A 25,052-nucleotide genomic window follows, 5' to 3' on the forward strand; every position below is an offset into this window, starting at 1 on the left:
AAATCCTGGTGGCGAGGGAGAGAGAGAGGATGCAACAATATTTGTTTGGAAAAAGGCAAGGAAATACGTCTGGTCGTTTCTGAATTGGAAGGCTGCAGCCTCCGGAGGTCAAATATGCAGGCTGCATACGTCATCAAGCCTGGTTTATTAAGGTAAACTGAGCATTACATTCGCAAGTCATAAGCATACTGCAACAATTTACGATTAACTAAGTATAATAGTCAACTTTGTAATTGTTAATATTGTGAAATAAGACAGTCTTGATGACGTATTAGAAATAAGACATCCGGAGGCTGCAACCTTCAGATTGAGAAATGGCTTCTGCCACGACGAGTTCCTCATCAGAAAGTTGTAACATGACTGCGTTTCTCCCTGTTGTCTCAAAATGTTGATCGTTTAGCATTTTAAATGTTTAGTTTTTAGTTTAGTTTTAAGGTTGGCCAGTTCCTTTCCTTTGCGACAGTGCTGCGGCGCTTGTGGGCTCTAGGGGCGCTAGAAGTGAAAAATACGTGTCTAGCACCCCCTAGTGGCCAAAGGTTTCATGGTGTCCCTTTAAGGTAGAAGTTAGGGGGAAAATGAAATTCCACAACCCAGAAAATGATTATTTACATTTTATTAAAAAAGTTATCTTAATGGCAAAGGCCACACCCAAACTTAATTTTTCTGGGCATTTCGTAAAAGATCTTTAAAGCGCTTTGGTAATGGAATGCTATTGTGGGGGGGGGCATTAATGCTGACACGCATGCACATGGCCAGATGCTGGACGTTTCTCAATCCGAAGGCTACAGCTTCCAAAGGTCGCATTTGCAGACTGCATATTTCAGAATATTAACAATTATAAAGTTGACTATTATGTTTAGTTAATTGTAAATTGTTGTAATATGCTTATGATTTGCGAATGTAATTCTCATTAACTGAAATAGACCAAGCTGGATGAGGTATGCAACCTTCGGAGGCTGCAGCCTTCCGATTGAGAAACGGCCGCTGTCCTTGTAGCCTATTCCTCAGGTCTGTCTTTAGCTACAAATAAAAGCATTGAAGAGATTTCAGTGTTGCTGGAGCTAACGTCACAGTCAGACCTTCCTCAATATTAATGTAGCTAACCTATTTTATTAAAGTGTGCCTCAGCGACCGTTCGTTTCATCATCAGAGATGTGAAAGTTATCAGAACACGTCTTTCTGCTTGGTGATTAAAAAATGCAGCCTAACAGTATGTTTAATGCTTTAAACATAGAAAAGGTCTGTTTGTGATTAGCCCAGTTCTTACCGCTTTCTCCTTTCCACAAGCTTCTTTCTCCTGTGGTGTCTGTCATGAACAGAGGCGCGCCACTTCTATTATGAGCATGCTTGCCGCATGCCTATATTTGTTTTTCAAAAAAGCCAGCAGCTGAGTTTTTTCCACACTGAAAGCCGGCGCTTGCCAGTTTTTCTATGCTTGGTGCTAAAATATTCAACTTTAGACGGCCGTGTAAGAACTGACATTGACGAGCTGAGCTTTTTACCCAATCACAGAGGAAGGGCGGGACAAATATCACAACAAGCAACCGGCGCATCGTACAACAAATGATAAACAAAGCAGAAGTATCATAGCAATCAAAGCACTCAGCTGAAGAAAGCTGACAGACGGTGTCCGCCTGGCGTTTTCAGCTGTGTTTAAAAGCTTTGGTGTGCACACCCCCTAACACATTCTAATGACTGACTACCCATATTTGTAAGACAGACAAACAATATTTAGACAAACAAATAACAAATAAGGTTTGCTAAAATGTAGGGGTGGAACGGTACACAGAAGTCCCGGTTCGGTTTGTACCTCGGTTCAGGCGCCACGGTTCGATTCACTTTCGGTACAATGGAGGGAAAAGCAAAACAAAAATGAAGGCGGCATTTTTTTTTAGTACTTAAGCTAATCTTAAAAACATAGGTGTCCTTATCAGTGTTATTCTGAGATATCATGATTATGAACTGAAATGCATTTAACATACTATCTCGTATTTCAAAAATGTATACCACTTTAAGTAATCTTGTACTCATCTTTCATACAAATATGGGTTCAAATGTATTACAAGTGTTACCTAAATACATTTTAAAATGACATTTTGGCCTTATTTCATATTAATGTATTAAAGAACAAAAAATAGGCTTGTAGGATGAATTAATAGGTGTGTACGACTTCACGAGGCGCTGCAAGAAACGACAAGTGGATGACGTCAGAGTAACGCGAGAGCGATTTGAAATCAGCCTCCTCCGCAAGATTTCTCGCGGTACTCTGACGCTGATGGCGCTGCGTAAAGTTGAGCACGCTTAAAAAACTGAAAGCAGCTGAACTCGACAGAACTGCCCTGCGTATGCCTGTTGTATATAGCAGGACATTTTATCTCCTACTTCTCAGCGTGAGAAATACAAAGTGTGGCGTTTGAACTGACTGAAATGCGTGTCAAGGTGAATGCGTGAGACTTGAGAGCCCTGATTAGATGTATTTCCACTCACATACCTAACAACTGCTGAACAACGCCGACGTAAAGTCCTCGTCTTTCCCACCACTCTCTCGCCTGTACTATTGTAACTGACTGGAAAACTGAAGTTTTGCCAAACTTGCGATCTTAAAGAGGCTGGCGGAGTGTCTAACTCTTGTGGAACACCACTTGCCATCCTCGCTATCGCTGCTCACTAACTGACTGGACCGGCGTCGACATGACAAAAAAATGCAAGAGAAGTGCTAGAGAAGTGCTAGAGAATGTAGACGGTCTCTGATAGAGTGCATACATAGGCAGAGCTCGGATGCATCGGCGCCAATCAGAGCTTCAGAGCTAAAGCGGGGCAACAGATTAGCTGTCCATAAAGAACCCGCGTATCTAACAGTAGTTCCGCATTACATTAATTATTTTGCACGCAAGTTTTTTTTATTTTCATACGTGTATTCTCCGTTTAAATTCATGCACCGAACCGTGACCCCCGTACCGATTCGGTTCAAAACGAATACATGTATTGTTCCACCCCTACTGAAATGGCAGAAGCTAACATGCTATGTTTACACTTTCCTTTTATACCTTCTGGTTCTGGAGTCACTTATGACGTCATCACTCCACACCTTTATAAGGGCTTCGTATAGTTGTACTAAGATTTCATGTTCCCATAGTGTCATTTCCTGAAGCAGCATAGAAGTTCCCTTGAAAGGGAACCATAAGAGTGTTGTGTATAATTGATGTTTATGTTGTGTAATATTTCAGATTGAGTGGTTGTGGTCTAACAAAAGAAAGTTGTTCAGCTTTAGCTTCAGTTTTAAGATCAAAGACCGGTCTAAAAAAGCTCTACATGAGCAACAATTATCTACAGGATTCAGGAGTCAAGAAACTTCAGGACGGATTAAAAAATACAAACTGTCAACTAAACATACTCAGGTAAAAACATTACATCAAGAAATTACTCTGTGTGGGATTATTTTAAAAGATAGAAAACTGTCTTTTTTCGTAACAAAAAAATCACTGTAAACTACTGTAGTAACCTTAAGAAAGAAGATTTGATTCTGTTTTCAGTAATAATGAATTGTATTATTTTTCACGCTATAGAATTTGAAGAAAAATCCATGCAAGATAATAATTTATGATAATTATTTTCTTTTCTCTAGTCTCTCAGACTGCAGTATTGAAGAAGAAGGTTATGTTGCTTTATGTTCAGCTGTGAGATCAAACCCATCACATCTGACAGAGCTGGATCTCAGTGGAAATGATCCTGGAGAATCAGGAGTCAAACTCATCTATGATTTAATACAAGATCAAAACTGTGCACTGAAGAGAATCAGGTGAGTCATGTTGAATAAGGATATATGGGCCTAAATTTAATCTAACAGTTGGGGGGACAATAAACATCATTTTCAAAGCGGAAACAAATAATGTTGCTAAAATTATACTATAAGGATACTGTATGTGTACACAAAGGAAAGCTTTACTATTATTATAAGTGTAGCATGGAGATGATGCCATTATCCTTCTCATAGTTTTTCATAAAGTTGACCGTACTAAAAATTTCAGTAGTCTGTACGAATACCAGTTAAACTTCACAGTTCTCTAGTTAATGAATAAAGTTCAATATCAATATAAAATAATAATATAAAAGCATTGCCATTTAATATTTTTTACATTTATATATTAGGTATAAAATGGTGTTTGTTGGTGAGAGGTTTAGCAGCTGTTGTCTGAGCATTTGCTGATGAACATCATCCTCAGTCACAAGACAAACAATTAAACTTGATAAAAACAACTGGTTAAACATAGATGCATATATACACAACATTAGATGACTGACACCAGCTGAATTAGCATTTATAAATAACAAAACTGAGCTTTTATTACAAGTAGAAAAGACTACATAGATTATAGTACCTGCATTCTAAAGATAAAACAACGAAAATTGCTAGACGTACTTTCATTATTTTCTAACATACACATTGTCATCAAAAAGCATCTGCTGTATAAAACTAGTAGACATCTGTGAAACCTTTTTTTTTTCTTTTTTTTACCCCTGTAAAAGTTTTTAAAGCATTAAATGGTTAATAAGTATACCTGCTTGTATGAGCATAGGCCCCACTTGTAAAAGACTCTTAGTTTTTGCTAGTTTGTAGGTAGAGCATCCCAAATGGGGTGTCGTGTCATATATCATGAGTAAACAGCTGTGGTCATGGCTGTGGTTGTGCTGTGGTTGTTTAACTTAAATGCAAACAATAATAAACAATTAGATAAATTAATATTATTTAACAATAAGCAAAGAACAAAATATTTCAAACAATCAGGTAGAAATAACAAAACTTACATTACACACAGCTAAAGTACCATAGCTCGTACCAAGGGCGGGTTGAGCTCGTACCAAGGGGGGGTTGAGCTCGTACCAAGGGCGGGGTGAGCTCGTACGTCACATAGTACTATAACAACCAATAGGAAAATTCAACTGTAGTAGCCACCGTTCAACCTGAAGAGGGCAGCACTCTTCACACAAAGATGTTTTTACACCATGTATTTATTGTACCATTGAAACACTTTTTACCCAAAGGTCCAAAAGTTACTCAAATTAATGAACAGGACTAATAAAGCCCCATTCTTACAGATCATTAACTAAAAAAGTTGGTGTTGGGTTTAGTTACTCTTTAAGTTCATATAGGCTCCAGTTTTTCTTTTTGGGAGGAGCTTCCAATGACCTAAAAGATCTCATTTGAATTTTGTACACCACTGGTACCATACTAACATGTTGGAGATGAAGCAGGCAGAGGCAGTGGATCCACATGCAGCAGTGTTTATTATAATAACATAAAACAGAATAAACAAACCACCAAAATCCTGATGATTAATCCGACAAGACAAGGCAAAATACACAGAGTAATCGGGGATAACAAGACATACCTGGGGAACAATAAGCACACGGACCAATGAACAAAAGAACTACAAAGAACTACAGACATGGCTGACACAGACAGAACTTCAAAATCAGGGCATGAGACAGGGATACACAGAACAGAACTGTGACATTATAGTTCACTTTAACATTAAAATATTCTGGAACACTCATAATGCAAACGCAAAGCAAAACTGAAGCTCATCTGCTTGAACTTAAATGAATCCAGATTTTTTTTATTTGCCTTAAATTTGTAGTTCTATTGCATCTTTACACGATTCTGAGGAGTTTAAAGTCCCTGCACTATAATGGCGATTCCCATCTACTCTCATTGGAACCAGAAAACACAAAATACCTCTTTCTGTTAAATTGAACAATGTATAGTGAGTAAATAATGATAAAATAATAAAAAGTAAAAATGTCAAACAGCACTGCACCATTTTCAATATTTATCATTATCTGTGTTTTTCCTACAAATTAAGTTAAATTAAATTTGACTTTTGTTTTCTTTAGGTTTTTGAAAAGTTCTTGTGCAGTTGAAGGCGTCAAGTATCTGAGTAAAGCTCTTGGTATAAATCCTTTACTCCAGAGAGAACTGAATCTGAATGATCATAAACTAAACAACACAAGAGTGAAACAGATCTCTGATCTACTGAAGGATAAACATTGCAGACTCAACAAACTCATGTAAGTACAATACTTTTTTTAGATTTCATCTTTCATCTAACATTGTGTGACATCTGATTCTGATAAAGACACTGAAAGTTGAAGTTGTTTGTTCTTCTGCTCGTGTAGACGTTTGTTGTGCCTTTTTTTGTTTTCTTTCTCTTTAGGTTGAATAACAGCTGTATAACAACAGAAGGTTGTGCTGATCTGATATCAGTTTTTAGGTTAAATCCTTCACATATAAGACATCTGGATCTGAGTGGAAATAAACTTGAAGACTCAGGAATGAACATGATCTCTGATCTGTTGAGAAATCCACTATGCAAACTACAGACACTCAGGTAGAAAAAAGTATTTATATTGATGTGTGTTTTTCCATTATAATGAAATCATTAAATCATTAATGCACAAATCTTGTTTAAGATACTATGTGGTTGAGGTTTAATATTGGCAGTTTTTAAGTAGTATCTGAAATATTAACAATGCAATAATATTAGTACTCTACAGTACATCGTTTATCTATTCCAGTTTTTATAATCTTAGTATTGAAATGAAAACTAAACAAATGAAATAACTAATCAGAAGCTTTATTATTTATGTCTAGACTGTCAGACTGCAGTATTTTAGAAGAAGGTTATGTTGCTTTGTCTAAAGCTTTGAGATCAAACCCTTTACATCTGATAGAGCTGGATCTCAGTGGAAATGATCCTGGAGAATCAGGAGTCAAACTCATCTATGATTTAATACAAGATCACAAATGTGCACTGAAGAAAGTCAGGTGAGTATTCTCATAATAATACACAGTCAGATTCTTTATAAACCTTTTCAGCTTCTATTAAATCCAGGAAAGACACTTAAAGGATTGCTTACAAAAAATGAAATGAAGCGTTCTTCTTTTAAATATTAACACATTAGACACTGGTCAGGGATTGACTAGTCAGGGACAAGTAAATGTTTGGATGGGGGGGGGGAGAGCAATGCATGCAATGTTCCCCTACAACAAGAAGCCTACAACGTACTTTGTTTTATGCAAAATACTTATGATACTGTAAATTAATATTTAGTTATATAGATTTGAAGAATATGTAAAAGTGTCTCTGTCCGTTTTTCTAGTTTTAAAAATGATGATCAATAGATGGTATTTAAACTGCAGATATGTGATGTTAGAGATGAATGCATGTTGCTTTTAAATGCATTTATAAAACAAAAGTTAATGATTTAATGACCCGACCTGCGAGTTCCTGTGAGCAATGCATCATAGTGTAAGTGTACAGATCCTGTCATGTGAATGTACTGTAGTGAAAAACATGGTGTGCAGATATCTCTCTTTGATGGTCAATTTTTATGTTGTGGCAGAAACAAAATCAAATAAATGATGGTGTGTAAAACAATATTATAATAACTGCTTTTATTTGTGATAGTCTTTGTTCTATAACAAATCAAATTCACACGTATGAAACCTCATTTATCTCTGGGCTAGTAACTTTTTTACCCTGACAAGTTAATGACAAATTTACTTGTCTAAAGGACAACCAATTTTCCACAGAATTCTGTATGATGCTATATGCTAATTAGCCGCTTTGTGGCATTATTTTGTATTTGTGCAGTGGTACTTTGAATTGGTTTCATTTCCACTCACTGAACTGTTCATATATTCAAACAAAATATATTTTTTTTAATTTAAAACAAACGAGGAGCCAAAGTATGTTCAACTCAAACATAACTTTAGAGATATTTATGTTATTATGGGTGGGATGTACCAACAAGGATTAAATTAAGCAGAGTTTAATTTGAGTTGTGTTGCACCACAGATTAACAAAACTTAGTTTAAAAACATTTGACGATCTTTTAAAGCAATCCATTGTGTTGATTAATGGAGCGATGTTGCAGGAAATATTGTGAAGCTCAGATATTATGAAATAATGCAAAAGATGTGCAGACGTGTTGGTCATGAAGGATCAAATCACAGTTTAGATGTAAATCGGATTATTTTTAAACAGGTTTAAAGTTCAGTGGAACAGATTTATTAAATAAGCTTTGATTTAAACCAGATTTGTTGGTGCAACCCACCCTATGAGAAGGGTACAAATATTTTCAGTTCGTTTTGAAACTATGGGCCCTATTTTAACGATCTAAACGCATTGTCTAAAGCGCACAGCGCAACATCTAAATGGGCGTGTCCAAATCCACTTTTGCTAATTTAACGACGGGAAAAATGGTTTGTGCGTCGAGCGCATGGTCGAAAAGGGTTGGTCCTATTGTAATGGGAGTATTTTGGGCGTAACATCCAGTAAACCAATGAGAGTCACAGCTCTCATCCCCTTTAAAAGTCAGTTGCGCTGGCGCTATGTCTAATCCCTATTTAGATGACGAACTTAACTGAAAAACTAAGCGGAGGTTGAAAAGATCCCCAGTTTAAGATTAATGTTAAATAATTGTGTTGTTTTTCACTTGTATTGAAATTGTTATTTTTTTATTAAAACCTTTAAAACCCGTTTTCTTTTAGTCATGGAAGTAAAAAAGCAGGCTTGTAATTGCTTTAAATGTATGGCTATCCAATATCATCAAAAATAATTTACAAGTATGTAAGAAAAGGTTTGTACTGTAAAAATACTTTATTTGTAACAAACAGGAGATAAAGAATTTACAAACGGCTCTCCTCACATTTCAGCACTTTGGACAGCGGTTTTTTTAGCAAAGAGTTTTTTTAAGCATTACTTACAAATGTTTCTCATCTCACCATATCCACAGGTACAGAGTCATCATATACACTAAATCCGTGAGGTAGCATTAAAAAAAAAAACATTTAAAAATAGATGCATTTGTTTAAAGCAAAGCATTTATTTACTTACCAGGCTGCAGGTGAAGCAGCTCTTTGCGCCTTCTAACGTCTCATAATTAGTCCTCATTTATATCCAAGAGACTAAATAATAATCTTTTACATTCAATCCTTTAATCTTTCATATTTAAAAGCATTTTTGTGCTGCTGGGCATTCATGTACTTTGTGATAAGCAAACCCGCGTTGTCCTCCCGTTTATAGGCTCATATTACTAATGCGCTCTTTAAATAACATATGTCAGGATTTTCAAAGACAGAACCCAAATGCAGACAGCTCTTTAACAAAAATGAGTTTTAATAAATAACAGAAAGCCCTCGAGGGAGCAAACAAAACCTTAAGAGGGGGGTAATGTCACGATCCTGGCAGCTTTCATGTATTTTTGTGTCTTGTTCATTGTGACAGGATCGTGGCATTGCTATCTGTGTTATGATGTCTTGTGGGGGATCTATTTTGACCTCAGTTGTGTGTGCTATGTGTGTTTCCCAGTTTTGGAGTGTGGCCCCGCCCCCTTGTTATCTAATTAATGATTCATTATTAGTTACTCCTGTTACCTGTTTACCTTGATTAGTTTCCCTATTTAATGTCCTGGTGTTTTCAGTCTTGTGCTCGTTCATTGTTTTCAATGTCTTCAGTACTTTGGTTATGTTTGTCATGTTAAGTTTTGTCTTGTTTGCTCCCTCGAGGGCTTTCTGTTATTTATTAAATCATTTTGTTGAGAGCTGCCTGCGTTTGGGTTCTGTCTTTAAAAATCCTGACAACATAAAACACATTGCGCCATTGACTTTAGACTTTAGAGCAGGTTTTTGTTGGACAATGGCGTAGTCTATTTTAGTTGCTTTAAAAATAGCAAAGCGCCAACAATGCGCCTGAACACACCTCGTTTTCAGACCAGAATGCCCATGGGCGCATAAGGAGGCGCAAATGCATTTGCTATTTAAACAATGCAGCGCTAAACGTGAAAATTAGGGTGGAAACTAGCGAAAGACACTTGCGTTGCGCATTGCGCTGCATTGCGCCGGGTGTAAGATAGAGCCCTATGGCTGAACAAATTAGACCAGTGGTTCTCAACGTTATTCCTGGAGGCCCACTGCTCTGCACATTTTGTATGTCTCCCTTATTTAACACACCTGATTCAAATCATCAGCTCATTAGCAGAGATCTCCATGAACTGAACTGAGGCCGGCAGATAAGAGAGACATACAAAATGTGCAGAGCAGTGGGCCTCCAGGAACGGAGTTGAGAAACACTGATTTAAACTGTGGTATTCAGCCATAGTTAAATAAATGGGTAACACATCAGACACAAATGTTAGATATATAAAAAACTTGTTCAAGCTGCATACGTTTTCTACAAACTATGAATTGGATTACTTTTGGCTACTTTAGCCATCATTCAGTGTCATCTCACTTTCTTTTTTAAACGATTTACTTATCTGATTTGTAACTGGCATTCTTACTGACACACATTTTTTAAGACTGGACCATTTAACTGAGGTATAAATTCACCTGAATACTGGAACCTTTTGTCATAATTTATCTCAATACTACATTAGATCAGTGAGAAACATGTAAAGTGATATAACATGACAATAACAATATGATGTTGAGATGTAAAGTGATGTTGTTGTGTCTGTAGATTATTGAAGAGTCCAGCTGCAGAAGAAGCTTGTGTTCATCTGAATAAAGTTCTTGATGTTCATCCATTACTGGTTAAAGAACTGAATCTGAGTGATAATAAACTGGGAGATCTGGATGGAGAGAAACTCTCAGCTCTATTGATGGACTCTCATAGTAAAGTGAAGAAAATCATGTGAGTTGACTCTTCATACAGTACAGTATAGTACAGACTGTCAGATGATGATGATGATGATGATGATGATGATGATGATGATGATGATGATGTTTCTTCTGTTTAGACTGAATGATTGTGAGCTGACAGAGAAACAATGTTCAGCTGTAGCTGCTCTTCTCTTCTGTGTGAAAGAGATTGAGATGAACAACAGTCGTCTGATGGATTCAGGAGTCAAACAGATCTGTGATCAACTCAAGAAACCTCAATGTCAACTACAGATACTCAGGTGAGGAAACATCTATCATCACATTATCATCTACACTCTCAAATACAACAATGAATTAATATACTGAACAAAAATATAAATGCAACAATTTTGTTTTTGCCCCCATTTTTCATGAGCTGAACTCAAAGATCAAAGACTTTTTTCTATGTACACAAAAGCCTATTTCTCTCAAATCTTGTTCACAAATCTGTCTAAATCTTTGTCTCACTTCTCCTTTGCCGAGATAATCCGTGAGATGGCATATCAAGATGCTAATTAAACCGCATGATTATTGCACAGGTGTGCCTTAGGCTGGCCACAATAAAAGGCAACTCTAAAATGTGCAGTTTTATCACACAGGAAAATGCAACAAGTCAAGTCAAGTCAACCTTTATTTTTATAGCACATTTAAAACAACAAAGGTTGAGCCAAAGTGCTTTACAAATTAATAAAAATATTAAAAACAGTTTAAAAAACAACAACACATAATTCTATCAACATCAACACATAATTTGTAGTCTATTCAAAGGCTACAGAGAACAGATATGTCTTCAAGGACGACTTAAAAATGGCTAAAGATGAAGATGACCTCACATAGAGAGGAAGGCTATTCCACAATTTTGGACCCCTCACCGAAAAAGCGTGGTCACCCTTGGATTTATAACGGCAGCAAGGAACCGTCAGTAACAGTTGGTCAGAGGACCTTAGTGCTCTGGTCGGAGAGTAAGGATGTAAGAGATCACTGATGTACTTGGGAGCGAGCCCAGCTAATGCTTTGTAAACAAACATCAGAATTTTGAAATCCACTCTATATTGTGTAAGTTTCTCAGAGCTGGGGTAATGTGATCCCTTTTCCTTAAACCAAGTAACAGTCTGGCTGCAGCATTCTGAACAAGTTGTAAACGAGATAATGCATTTTGGGGCAAGCCACTTTACAGTGAATTACAATAATCTAACCTAGATGTAATAAATGAATGGATTACAATTTCCAAGTTAGAAGGGGAAAGCAAGGATTTAATTTTAGCAATTTGTCTCAGTTGGTAAAAACTGCTTTTTACAACGGCACTAATCTGTTGTTGAAAAGAAGGGAAGAGTCAAAAATTACTCCAAGGTTCCTCACATTGTCTTGTATATTTCAATGCTAATGGGCCTAGTTCGACAACTAGTCCAGGCTGACTGGACAAGGAGGATCAAAGAATCAGGACTTCCGTTTTGCTCTCATTTAATTGTAAAAAGTTATTTGCCAGCCACTGTTTTATATCTTTAAAACAATTTAATGCATTGTTAGATGCACGGTTCTTGTCTATACTCATAGGAAAATAAAATTGGGAGTCATCGGCATAGCAGTGATAGGATATGCTATACTTCTGAAAGATGGAACTCAGAGGAAGCATGGACAATGAAAATAACAGGGGTCCCAAAATTGACCCCTGAGGAACACCACATTTTAACTGGGACGAAGCAGAAGATAAATTGGCCATGTTCACAGAGAAAGTCCTTTCTTTTAAATGTGAAGAAAACCACTAAAGGGTTGTCCCATGGATGCCCACCATGCATTCTAAACGTTTCAGAAGAATATCATGATCAATTGTGTCAAACGCAGCACTGATATCTAACAAAACTAGGACCACCGGCGAACCTGAATCCATAGATAATAAGATATCGTTTGTGACCCTAAGTAATGCAGATTCAGTGCTGTGCAAACATCTGAAACCGGATTGAAATGTATCCAAAATGTTAAATGCGTTTAAGTAGGAGTAGAGCTGAGAGTAGACGACTCTCTCCAAAATCTTTGACATAAAAGGCAATTTGGAGATCGGTCTGAATTATCATGTATCGCCGATGCAGATAAGCTTTCTTCAAAAGGGGATGTATAATAGCATGCTTAAAGCTACTGGGCACAATGCCACTTGCTAATGAGCTGTTGACTATAGCTGTCACACTGGCATTAAGTGTCATAAAAACTTCTTTAAAAAGACGTGTAGGAAGTGAATCCAGCTTATAGCTTGAACACTTCAACTTAGCGACTATGTCTGCTATTTGTTCTGATGTAACTAGTTCGAAATTAGTCAGAGAACTGGTAACTGGAGTAGTTTGAGGTTGATCAAATGGAACAGGTATAATCCCACATTTTATTTGCTCAATTTTATGAGTAAAAAAGTGTAGAAATAATTGACAGTTCTCTTCAGAAGCTTCCAGAACAATGTTTTCTGTTGGATTTAAAACCGAATTAATTGTCTTAAACAAAACTTTCGGGCTATTTGCATTTTCAGAGATCAGTGTAGAAAAATAGTTGGCTTTTGCATCCTTAACAGTTTTCTGATATGTTGTCAAACATTCTTTTAGAATGCCATAAGAGACTGGAACCTTGTCTCGTTTCCATTTTCGCTCAGCTATTCTGCATTCTTGCCTGAGAGCGCAAGTTTCATCATTTAACCAAGGCTGAGAGACACTCTTAATCTTCTTGATTTTAAAAGGAGCAACATTATCAAGTGTGAATGTACAAGACTCATTAAAAGCTTCTACCAAAGATTCTCTACCAAGCCCAATTGATACATCATTCGAAAAATGCATTTGATAGAATTCTGAGAAAAGATTGGCAGTAGACGAGTGGATAGACCTTAATTTACATGAGGGCTGAACGTATGTAGGGCGGGAACAGGTAAACACAGACTCAAATATTAATGAATAATGGTCAGAAATTCCCGAATCTAGAATCTCCAAATTAAACACAGAGAAACCATATGAAAATACAAGGTCTAAAGTATGACCCTTGTTGTGAGTAGGATCAGTAACATATTGTACAAGATTTAACGACTCAGTGAGCAAAAGAAAATCATTTACCAAGTGTTTTAATGGACAGCATACATGGATATTAAAGTCCCCAATAATAAGGAGTCTGTCACCACGAGATACCAGTCCAGAGAGGAAATCCGAAAATTGTTGTATGAAATCCTTATTAAATTTAGGAGGTCTGTAAACAAGTACGCAGAAAACAGGGATCATCATTTCAATTTTTAACAGCTGGGCCTCAAAGCTAGAATACGTATCCATAGGCAGTCTTTTACATTTAAAAGAGTTTTTAAAAACAGTAGCAACACCGCCTCCACGTCCTGAAATTCGCGGGGAATTTAAAAAGTTGCAGCCTGGTGGTGTCAGATCCCCCAAGGCCATTTGTTCACCAGGATTAACCCACGTCTCAGTAATAAATAAAAAGTCCAAGGATTGTGATGTAAAAAAGTTGTTGAGAATAAAAGACTTGTTTGCTATTGAACGAGTATTAATAAGAGCCATTTTAATGTTGATGCTATCGGTGTTTTCCTGAGGAAGAGATGTGCGGTTTAGTACGCAGATGTTGCCATTGTCCCTCTTCAAACTTCTGTCGCCAGCAGATGAGCGCCGGTATGATGACCAGATGACTGGTATTTTGTTGTTATCAGACTGGTCAGTCTGCCAGCTGCAAAAATATTGACGCTTTGACCCTCGATGAATATAGCGGCGACGCGCAATTCCAAGTGCAGCGCAATGATTGTATATTCCATCTGACAAACGATGCGAGGAGTATGCTCCGCAACTCCGAAAATGAGTAGGATCGGACCATATCAGAGAAACAAAGAGATCTATGTTGAGAATAGCGGGAACAGGTAGTAAAATTCCAAAGGGCCAAAAGAAGCAGCAGGAGACAGATCATTCTCACCGAATCCTCCAGAAAGTCGCACTTAAATTCCACACACGCCGGTCCCACGTTGATGTTCACAATAAAACATACGGCCTAGATTCATGTCACGATGAGTGCAGCGATGTTAATCTCCTTTAAGCAATCCAATCCAATGTGAGGTATGACATAAATTTCGGCACATTTAAAAGTCATTAATCCATGAAGATAAATCTGTAGAAACTATATTAAAATTTCAGCTTAAGGACCCAAAAGAGCAGCGGCAGTCAAACACGCCAGCGTTCACTCAGTAAGGGGAGGAGACAGATCACAAGTTTTGAGGCAGTGTTGTCTTCAAAGTCTTTTCAGAGATTTTTGTAGTACATCCAACCGGCCTCACAACCACAGACCATGTGTAACCACAGTGTGTTCCTGTGGACAAGGAACACAGTTGCATTTTATTGATGGCATTTTAAATGCACAGAGATACTGTGACGAGATCCTCAGGCCCATTGTTGTGCCATTCATCCACAACCATCACCTCAGGTTGCAGCATGATGATGCACGGATGATGCATGTTGCAAGTATCTACACAATTCCTGGAAGCTGAAAACATCCCAGTTCTTGCATGGTCAGCATACTCACTGGACATGTCACCCATTAAGCATGTTTGGGATACTCTGCATCCAATAAGCAGCAACTTCACACAGTCATTGAAGAGGAGTGGACCAACAATCCACAAGCCACAAACAACAACTTGATCAACTTTGTAAGAAGGAGATGTCCAGTAAAACTGCACATTTTAGAGTGGCCTTTTATTGTGGCCAGCCTAAGGCATGCCTGTGCAATAATCATGCTGTCTTTTTAGCATCTTAACATGCCACACCTGGGAGGTGAATGGATTATCTCTGTGCTCACTAACACAGATTTAGACAGATTTGTGAACAATATTGTAGAGAAATAGGACTTTGTGTTCATAGAAAAAGTCTTAGGTCTTTGAGTTCAGCTCATGAAAAATGTGTCAGGCAATTAGGTGTGGCTTGGGCAAAGTCAATTACTGTATACTCAAGAATTTATTAAACACTGAGAGTATCTACATTGTGTGTAATTCATGGTAATCTGCTGACCCTTTGTATCTCTATTTGGCATAGATAATAGCACAGTTATATTTATATGTTGCTTGTCTTTCAGGCTGAATAAATGTGAGCTAACAGAGGAAAGTTGTTCAGGTCTATCTACAGTTCTCAGTTCAGACTCCATCAGTTTAAAGGAGCTTGATCTGAGTAATAATAATCTACAGGATTCAGGAGTTAAGCTGCTCTCTGGTGGACTGATGAATTTTAAATGTGGACTGAAAATACTGAGGTGAGCTGTAACATTAACATTTAACACCAGCAACATAATTTTTACTGAATCTTCCTCTTCTGTTATCATGACTTTGCAAATGTATGAATATCAAATAAATGAAACATTTTAGGTTAGACTATTTGAAAGATGAATCCTAAATTAAAAGAGTTCTTAAATAAAAATCTGTTCATAACGTTTACTGTATGTTGTAATGACCTATTTGACTTCTCTTCTACAGACTCTCAGACTGCAGTATTGGAGAAGAAGGTTATGTTGCTTTATATTCAGCTCTGAAATCAAACCCTTCACATCTGATAGAGCTGGATCTCAGTGGAAATGATCCTGGAGAATCAGGAGTCAAACTTATCTATGATTTAATACAAGATCAAAAATGTGCACTGAAGAAAGTCAGGTGAGCTGTAATGCAAATACAACATATGCAGAATAATTTTATACAGACATTATTATAGTCTTGACGTCATCATAATAAACACAATTAAAGCGAATTCAAGGTTGAAAAAATCAATGGTTTTTTTTCTGCTACACAGAGGCATTTTTTGTGTATCATAGACATCCCACAAGTTTAATTTAATTTAATTTAATTTCTGTTTTCTTCAGGTTATTGAAAAGCTCTTCTGCAGTTGAAGTCTTCAAGCATCTGACTAAAACTCTTGGTATAAATCCTTTACTCCAGAGAGATCTGAATCTGAATGATCATAAACTAAACAACACAAGAGTGAAACAGATCTGTGATCTACTGAAGGATAAACACTGTAGACTCAACACACTCATGTAAGGATTACAATACTGTCTTATATTTCATTTAACATTGTGTGACATCTGATTCTCATGAAGACACTGAAAGATGTTGAAGATGTTTGTTCTTCTGCCCATGTAGATGTTTGTTTTGTCTGAAATAAATTGAGAAATGTTTATTTTGATTTCTTTCTCTATAGATTGACTAAGAACTGTATTACAGCAGAAGGTTGTGCTGATCTGATATCATGTTTTAATTCAAATCCTTCACACCTGAGACATCTGGATCTGAGTGGAAATAAACTTGAAGACTCAGAAATTAAGGAGATCTCTGATATGTTGAGAAATCCACTATGTACACTACAGAAACTCAGGTACATATGTATTATTTAGGTCAAATAAATTATTGTAAATTTCTGCTTATATAAATGTAACACCATCTGTGAAACCCCAGCTAAAGTCAAGTAATTTAATTTTGAGATATAGATGTTTCAGCAGTTACAACATAAACAAATGGCTTTCGTGGAACAAACATAACTTCCGGTAAATTTCCACAAAGAATCAATAACAAAAAGTAATTTTAGAGTAGTTTAATTTTGATAACTAGCTAAATTAATAACAAGTAGATTACCTTAGTTCAAATAGCTAAAGCGGATAAAAACTACACTAAGCTAATGTTATTGTGTAAAATGTTTACTATATAATGTATACAATCTTAACTACTATCTTAACTATTTGTTATTTTCGATGAGGTACTTGTTCCAGAGTCCAATGAAACAGTCTATAGAGCAGGGATGGGCAACTTCGGTCCTGGAGGGCCAATGTCCTGCAGAGTTTAGCTCCAACTTGCCTCAGCACACGTGCGTTAAAGTTTCTAGTATGCCTAGTAAGACCTTAATTGGCTGCTTCAGGTGTGTTTAATTAAGGTTGGAGCTAAACTCTGCAGGACACCGGCCCTCCAGGACCGAAGTTGCCCATCCCTGCTATAGAGCGTCAAAATAGTCATGAATGTACAACTGACATGCAATTTGTGATTATTGCTGTAAATAATAAGATAAAAGCCTTAAATTTACAATACTTGTACTTTTATTTATAACATGGCAAATACTGAAAATAATGTCATGTCAACAATTTGAATGTCATCAAACCCCGTTCTCTCTCTCACCTCTGAGTTTACAAGTGCACAAGTTCGTTTGCAACAGGTATATGGCATAAGTCAAAAAGCAAAGATTTGAAAGTTCTGTTTGCCCTTCTAGAAGTTAAGTTAAAGACTTCAGTGCCCCTACACTTTTTTGTTGGTTTAATGTAAAAAAAGTAAGTTTTGAGTTAATTCAAAATTTTAAGTTCATTTCAATAAAAAATTGTTGACAGTTGACAGATAGTTGAAAAAAAGCAAATATTTTTAAGTTAACTTACTTTTTTAAGTTAAACCAACTTTTTACAGTGTATAGCAACTTATAGTGGTTTCCATGTGATTCCCCAATGAACCCATGAATTACTTTTAGTGTAGTGAAAAGGTTGAAGGCTTGTTGTTGTCATCATTTTACTATATGATGAAAGTGGCCTCAAAGCATCATGAAACACTAACCAACATTTTTATTTTATTTTAACATAGTTAGTTGTGTTGCACATCAATCATAGAAGATAATGTTGGCATCTGTTAAAACAGTAGAAGAAAAATAGTTTAGCTTTTTTGTGATATTTTTGTCTTCCGGTTTAAACTCCATATTGTGTCAACATTACATGCTGTGACGATGCAGAGTACTATAGTACAACGTCTGTGTCTCATTATTGTTTAAGCTTGCGTGTTCCTATCCAATGAGAAGATGTTTCACCTGTGTGCATGCATGTGCCAGCGGGAGAGTCGGCTTGTCTGCTTGTGTCTGGTTTGCCATAACTTACTTTTTTGTTTGGAAAAGCTTCAAGAGGCAGATGGACCTTGACCTAGCTTATGAAGGCAGTTTGTGTCTAGGCAAGCATGCAGTACCATGTCCTGAGGACTTTTCCTTATCTTCAAGCATGCTTTTATTTCAACTATAACAGTTTTACTTGACCATTTTTTTAATGAAATATTAAATTATTTCTGTAATACCGCTACTCTTAGTAAATCTTAATATTTGTTACACTAGATTGCCTATTATATCATGTGTCCTGCCCACTCCTTGCTGTCTTCTCAGATCATTCGTGGCCATTTAAGTTGCATTTTTTAAAACAATAGTGAGGTAGACTGGAGCTGAAACAGCAGGGTTTCATGACCCTTTAACTTCTATTAAACTATATTAAATGTAAGAATTAGTAAATACCTTTTATTTTTCATTTATTTCTAGACTCTCTGAATGCAGTATTGGAGAAGAAGGTTATGTTTCTTTATGTTCAGCTGTGAGATCAAACCCATCACATCTGATAGAGCTGGATCTCAGTGGAAATGATCCTGGAGAATCAGGAGTCAAACACATCTATGATTTAATACAAGATCAAGACTGTGCACTGAAGAAAGTCAGGTGATCACAGCTTTAAAATATTAACACTTCACAAATATTAACATGACCCAAATGTAAAGTCTGGTATTTCGAACTTGGTCTGTTGGAACTGTTGAGTGGCAAACGTTCAACAAATGGCTGGTTTTCCTAGCAGCTGCTGCGAAAATGCCATTAAAACTGGCTATTATCAGCTTAAATTAAATTTAGTTGGACTTGATAGCAGAGGTGGACAATACTAAGTTACATTAGTTATATTTTCCTGGCATCTGTGCTTTATTAGGGTGTTTGGATTGGAAAAAAATTACTTCACTACATTCTAAAGCATAGAATCATACTGTGCATTATTTAATATTTCATATTCAAATTTATTTAATAATTCAATTCAATTTTATTTATATAGCGCATTTCACAATTGATAATTGTTTCAAAGCAGTTTTACATTAAAAGAAGCAGGGGAAACACAGAAAAATCGACACACAATATAAGTAGCAAAATACAGTGGTTATGAATAAACTTTAAAAGCGAGTGTATTAATAATATCTCGTATACAAAAGGTTGCTAAGTTAAGCTAATGCCGGGTTGAAAAAACCCCTAGGAGAAAAACCTCAGGGAGGAACAAAAAGTCCTAGTAGGAAAAAACCCTTGGGAGATATATATTAGGGATGTCCCGATCAGGGTTTTTTGCCCTCGAGTCTGAGTCATTTGTCATGCCGATACTGAGTCCCGATCCGATACTTCTACTAATACATAAAAAAAGAATAAAGAAGAGCGGAAAAAAACAGATCCAGAATGTTCCTTATGTCATGCCGCACGCATTGCTGTTTCTGTGTGGAGTCAAAAGAGTCTAACTATTGATGTGTTAAAAAAGAATGAAAATATAGTATATATGTTCAGGGGTTAAATTGGGTTAGGGTTAGTTTTATTGGTCTTTTAGTTGGAGTATCTAGATCATTACTCAACAAACTCCAATATTTACAAAATTCGGCTGCTAGAGTACTGTCTGGGGTCAGGGCTGGAGATCATATTACCCCTGTCTTGAAGTCTTTGCACTGGCTCCCAGTCAGGTACCGTATTAATTTTAAAGTCCTTATGTTAACCTATAAGGCTTTGCATGATCTGGCTCCTCACTACTTAACTGATCTTTTAATGCCTTATACTCCTTGTCGTAATCTGCGTTCCTCTCAAAGTGGACTCTTAGTTGTGCCTAAGACACGGCTTCGCTCCAGGGGTGATAGAGCATTTTCATCCTATGCTCCTAAGCTTTGGAACTCTCTTCCAGCTGACATAAGGGAAGCAAATACTTTAGAGACTTTTTAATCGCGTCTTAAAAAGTTTTATTTTAGGATTGCTTTTACTTGATTATTTTATTTTCCTTATTATTTTCGTTATCTATATTTTTTGTATTTTTAATGTGTTGTATTCTTTGTAAAGCGCTTTGAGAAAGCCACTTTTAAAGGCGCTCTATAAAATAAAGGTATTATTATTATTATTATTCTGATGACAGCAAAGCCAATGTTGTGTTTCAATGACATTTTGGACCTCTGATAAGATTTTATAAGTTTCAGCTTTAAAGCTGTGCCACATGTTGACCCAAACTTTAAAACCTGAACTTTAAATTATGAGTCTGACGCCCTATATGCATTGCACATGTCATTATGCACAATTGATCAAATTTTGAAGGAAGTTATAAGACTTAACCTCCTTGACTAATTCTAGGCATAAGATAGGCTACCCAAAAATACTCGATTATTAATAACAACATACTGATTCAGCAATATGTCTTATAATTTAGCCATAGAGATTCCCTAAGCTGGTCAGCAGTTAAACAATCACTATAGTTAGGTCGTAATTGATTTGTATAATCAAAATACATCATTTTATTAAACTATACAATAAGTTGTATCCAGTTATCTAGTTAACATATTGTAATAAGATGATTGACATGGTTATACATACTTTAATACTTTGTTTCTAGACTTCTATAAAGTTTTTTCCATTGTGTACCATTCTTACCTCTCTCTCTATCTCTCATCTCTACAATGTGTAATGTGATCCTCCTGCGCGAATGCGCGTTCTTGAGGTTCTGAGAGAGACACGGAGCTGCGTACTGATGTAGATTAACTGAGCATATAGTGACAAAACGATCAACGTTTCGTTTAAATGAGCGGTAAAAACCCGGTTTTGTTGTGGGTGCACCACATGCACGAGTGTGTGAAGCCTATAAATGAAAACACGTCATTATTCGCGTCAGTTCACATGCACCAGCGCAGCGCATACACTGGCGCGGAGCAGAGCGAGACCTTCAGTCTGTGTGCCGGGGCTTAGCCCCGGACGGTCCTGGGCCAATTTAAATCCTGCATATGTATCCGAGTCCTGATCGGAAGGTAACGACCGATTCCGATCGAGTCTGAAACCACGTGATCGGATCGGATTGGGACATCCCTAATATATATAATATATATATTTATAATATATAATATATTTTTGCAGTCTGTAAATGATAGCTCCGAATTCTTGTTAATCTGTTAGTACAGTCTATCGCACAACAGCTTTTTCCCATTTCGACACGTTTTCACCGTGTTTTTGCTGATTTCACACTGTACACAAATGCTGACGATCTGTCTTTTGCCACTCAGTGGGCGTAACTGCAGTCACTTTCGCCAAAGGTGACGTCACGTGCATACCCTTTATACTACATTGGATCAGTAAGAAGTATGTGAAGCATAGATGTCATTTACACTGGGGACGGTGGGGACATATCCCCACCACTTTTTGAAATGGCTGATTTTGTTCCCACCACTTTTTGAAAGCATTTGGTTAAAATGTTGTGAAAAATCAAGCGATACCTGTGCGACTTATACTGCAAAAAATGACTTTCTTATTTAGTATTTTTGTCTTATTTTCAGTATAAATATATATAAAAAAAATTCAGATGCTTTTTCTTGATGAACAAAATGACCTAAGAAAATAAGTCTAGTTTTTAGACCAAAAAAATACAGTTTAAGTAAATTTGTGATTAAAACAAGCAAAAATATCTGCCAATGGAGCAGGGCCGGCGTCAAGGGGGGGCATTCGCAGGCAATACGACATGATTATGGTAAAGCGGCTTTTTTTAAAGCTGGGACGCGGTATGCGCTGCGCTATGAAACCCATTCATTTCAATGGCTTGCTCCGCGCGAGGGCCGTTTGTTGTTGCGTCGAGCAAAGCGCGAGCGCAGCGGAGCTCAGCTTGCGCACACACTGCGGTCAAAGTTCAATAGTTTTATATAAACTATAGCGCATAGTTTGTGGTCTTTTGCACTTTAGATATGAAATGAGCTGACAAGTCCGTACCAGTTGTATGAGTGTGTGCTTGCACTGTATTTGTTGTTTTAATGTCTTGTTTTTGCAAGTTATTGTTGCTATTGTGTGCCCCCCCTTTGGAAGCCAGTGCCCCCCTGTTAGTTATGGTCTGGCGCCGGCTCTGCAATGGAGTGAGAAAAAAAGATTTATTTTTTTTTAAACACTTAATTTAAGCAAAATTTTCTCACCCCATTGGCAGATCATTTTTAGTTATTTCTACTGAAAATAAAGTCATTTTTTTGCAGTGTACGACTAGTTTTGTGGTCCAGGGTCACATATGTTGCGTTGTATGCTTATGGTGTGTTTTTTTACATATGTAATGAATTTTTATTCTAATCATTGACTTAACGTGCTGCTGTTTTATACAGTATGGTGCTTTGGCACTGTTCTGTTGACATTGTCAACAGTCGACATTGTTGAGAGTTTTATGCTGAGTATTTTTGTGTTGTTGACTGGCCTACGCTATGCCCATCTTTGATGCGCCGTTATTCAATATTTTTACCGTCCTGCTGTAATGTTTTTTATATCTGAACTTTTGTCCCCACCACTTTTTAAAACAAACTGACGCCTCGATGTGAAGTTATATAACATGACAAAACAATAACAGTATGATGTAAAGTGATGTTGTTGTGTTTGTAGATTTGTGAAGAGTGATGCTGCAGAAGAAGCTTGTGTTCATCTGAATAAAGTTCTTGATGTTCATCCATTACTGTTAAAAGAACTGAATCTGAGTGATAATAAACTGGGAGATCTGGATGGAGAGAAACTCTCAGCTCTATTGATGGACTCTCATAGTAAAGTGAAGAAAATCATGTGAGTTGACTCTTCATACAGTACAGTATAGTACAGACTGTCAGATGTATTAGTAGATGATGATGATGATGATGATGATGATGATGATGATGATGATGATGATGATGATGATGATGATGATGATGTTGTTTCCTCTGTTTAGACTGAATGATTGTGAGCTGACAGAGAAACAATGTTCAGCTGTAGCTGCTCTTCTCTCCTGTGTGAAAGAGATTGAGATGAACAACAGTCGTCTGATGGATTCAGGAGTCAAACAGATCTGTGATAAACTCAAGAATCATCAATGTCAACTACAGATACTCAGGTGAGGAAACATCCATCATTACATCATCTTCTACAGTCAGAATCTGCTTAGGAGTCATAATAAATCTCAAGAAATAAATGTTACTATTATTAACAATAATATCTTTATTTTCAAATAATTTGACATAATATTTGACAAACTTTTTATGCATATGTGTATGTATGCATGTATGTATGTATATGGCCAATATAAAATATATTTTGCAATTATGTAAAAGTGTCTCAACACAATTATATTGTTATTGGTGAATCTGGTCCAATAAGTGGTCAAATAATCAAAACATCAATCTTTCTTGTAAATAAATAATTTGCATGATTGTGTTAAACCTTTTAAATGTTAATCATCATTTTTTTCAATTATTTTTTAAAGAGACTAATAAAAAAGTATTTGTAATTTCCCCAGACTGTCAGACTGCATTATATCAGAAAGGGGTTATAAAACTTTATATTCAGCTTTGAGAGCAAACCCTTCACATCTGATAGAGCTGGATCTCAGTGGAAATGATCCTGGAGAATCAGGAGTTAAACTCATCTATGATTTAATACAAGATCCCAAATGTGCACTGAAGAAAGTCAGGTGAGTTGTGAATTGAAAAAAAATGTTTCCTCATTAAATTTTAATATGATACTTGTTTGTAATAATTCATTTTTACAAACAGATATTATAAAATTCTTTATACTTCTTTTTGAGTTTTTCAAACATGTAAGCAAGTAGTTTAGTTTGTTATACAACAAGACAAGGTGTCTGACAGAAAATTTCTTTCTTCAGGTTTTTGAAAAGCTCTTCAGCAGAAGCAGCTCATCTGTATCTGAATAAAGTTGTTGGTAAAGAGATTTTACTCCAGAGAGATCTGAATCTGAATGATCATAAACTACAAGATTCAAGACTGCTACAGATCTGTGATCTACTGAAGGATAAACACTGTAGACTCAACACACTCATGTGAGGATTTAAATCTTTATTTAAAGTCTCTTACACAGGACATTATTTAAAATTATAATTTCATGGGTTTTAATGGGTTGTAAGTCTCGAGATATTGATTAACTGGAAATGATGGATTTAAAGTGAAATGAAGACAAGTTAATATGTTTTGTTGTGCATGGACGTATACTCTAGTAAGACATAAATAACAAATACTCTAAATGTAACCATTTACTGGATAAAATAAGGTTTTGTTACAAGGGCACTGCCATCTTGCAGTATTGCAGCCGGTGGCATCACAGAGTTGGTTGTATTGTCTAAGCTCAGTAGATACAATGGTCAGACGTGGATAAAACAGACAGTGAATGACAGAGAAAGTGAAAAAACTTAAAGCAACAGGGCTCAGAAGATATCAAAAGGGAGGAAGTTATTGCATTGGTCACAAATGTAAAAACAAGTTTCAAAGAATTTGCCAACAAGGCAAGCTGGA

General features: G+C 36.5%; 1 protein-coding gene across 31 annotated transcripts in view; it reads left to right on the top strand.

Moving 5' to 3' along the window:
• Nucleotides 1–25,052, top strand: part of LOC129453021 (uncharacterized) — a 234,820-nt gene that overhangs the window by 171,547 nt on the left and 38,221 nt on the right. For 22 of the 31 annotated variants that reach the window (XM_073865305.1, XM_073865313.1, XM_073865333.1 and 19 more), the window contains 12 exons: nucleotides 3,228–3,398; nucleotides 3,626–3,799; nucleotides 10,524–10,697; nucleotides 10,804–10,965; nucleotides 15,791–15,964; nucleotides 16,185–16,358; nucleotides 16,565–16,738; nucleotides 16,903–17,076; nucleotides 19,030–19,203; nucleotides 23,164–23,337; nucleotides 23,480–23,641; nucleotides 24,044–24,217. In XM_073865305.1, the coding sequence (XP_073721406.1) occupies nucleotides 3,228–3,398; nucleotides 3,626–3,799; nucleotides 10,524–10,697; nucleotides 10,804–10,965; nucleotides 15,791–15,964; nucleotides 16,185–16,358; nucleotides 16,565–16,738; nucleotides 16,903–17,076; nucleotides 19,030–19,203; nucleotides 23,164–23,337; nucleotides 23,480–23,641; nucleotides 24,044–24,217 (2,061 nt within the window). Of the gene's footprint in view, nucleotides 1–3,227; nucleotides 3,399–3,625; nucleotides 3,800–5,895; nucleotides 6,070–10,523; nucleotides 10,698–10,803; nucleotides 10,966–15,790; nucleotides 15,965–16,184; nucleotides 16,359–16,564; nucleotides 16,739–16,902; nucleotides 17,077–19,029; nucleotides 19,204–23,163; nucleotides 23,338–23,479; nucleotides 23,642–24,043; nucleotides 24,218–25,052 lie in introns of all 31 variants that reach the window. The other 9 variants (XM_073865307.1, XM_073865312.1, XM_073865311.1 and 6 more) reach the window with 4 other exon arrangements.

This window comes from Misgurnus anguillicaudatus, unplaced genomic scaffold, assembly GCF_027580225.2.
Source record: "Misgurnus anguillicaudatus unplaced genomic scaffold, ASM2758022v2 HiC_scaffold_31, whole genome shotgun sequence".
NCBI classification, from domain to species: domain Eukaryota; kingdom Metazoa; phylum Chordata; class Actinopteri; order Cypriniformes; family Cobitidae; genus Misgurnus; species Misgurnus anguillicaudatus.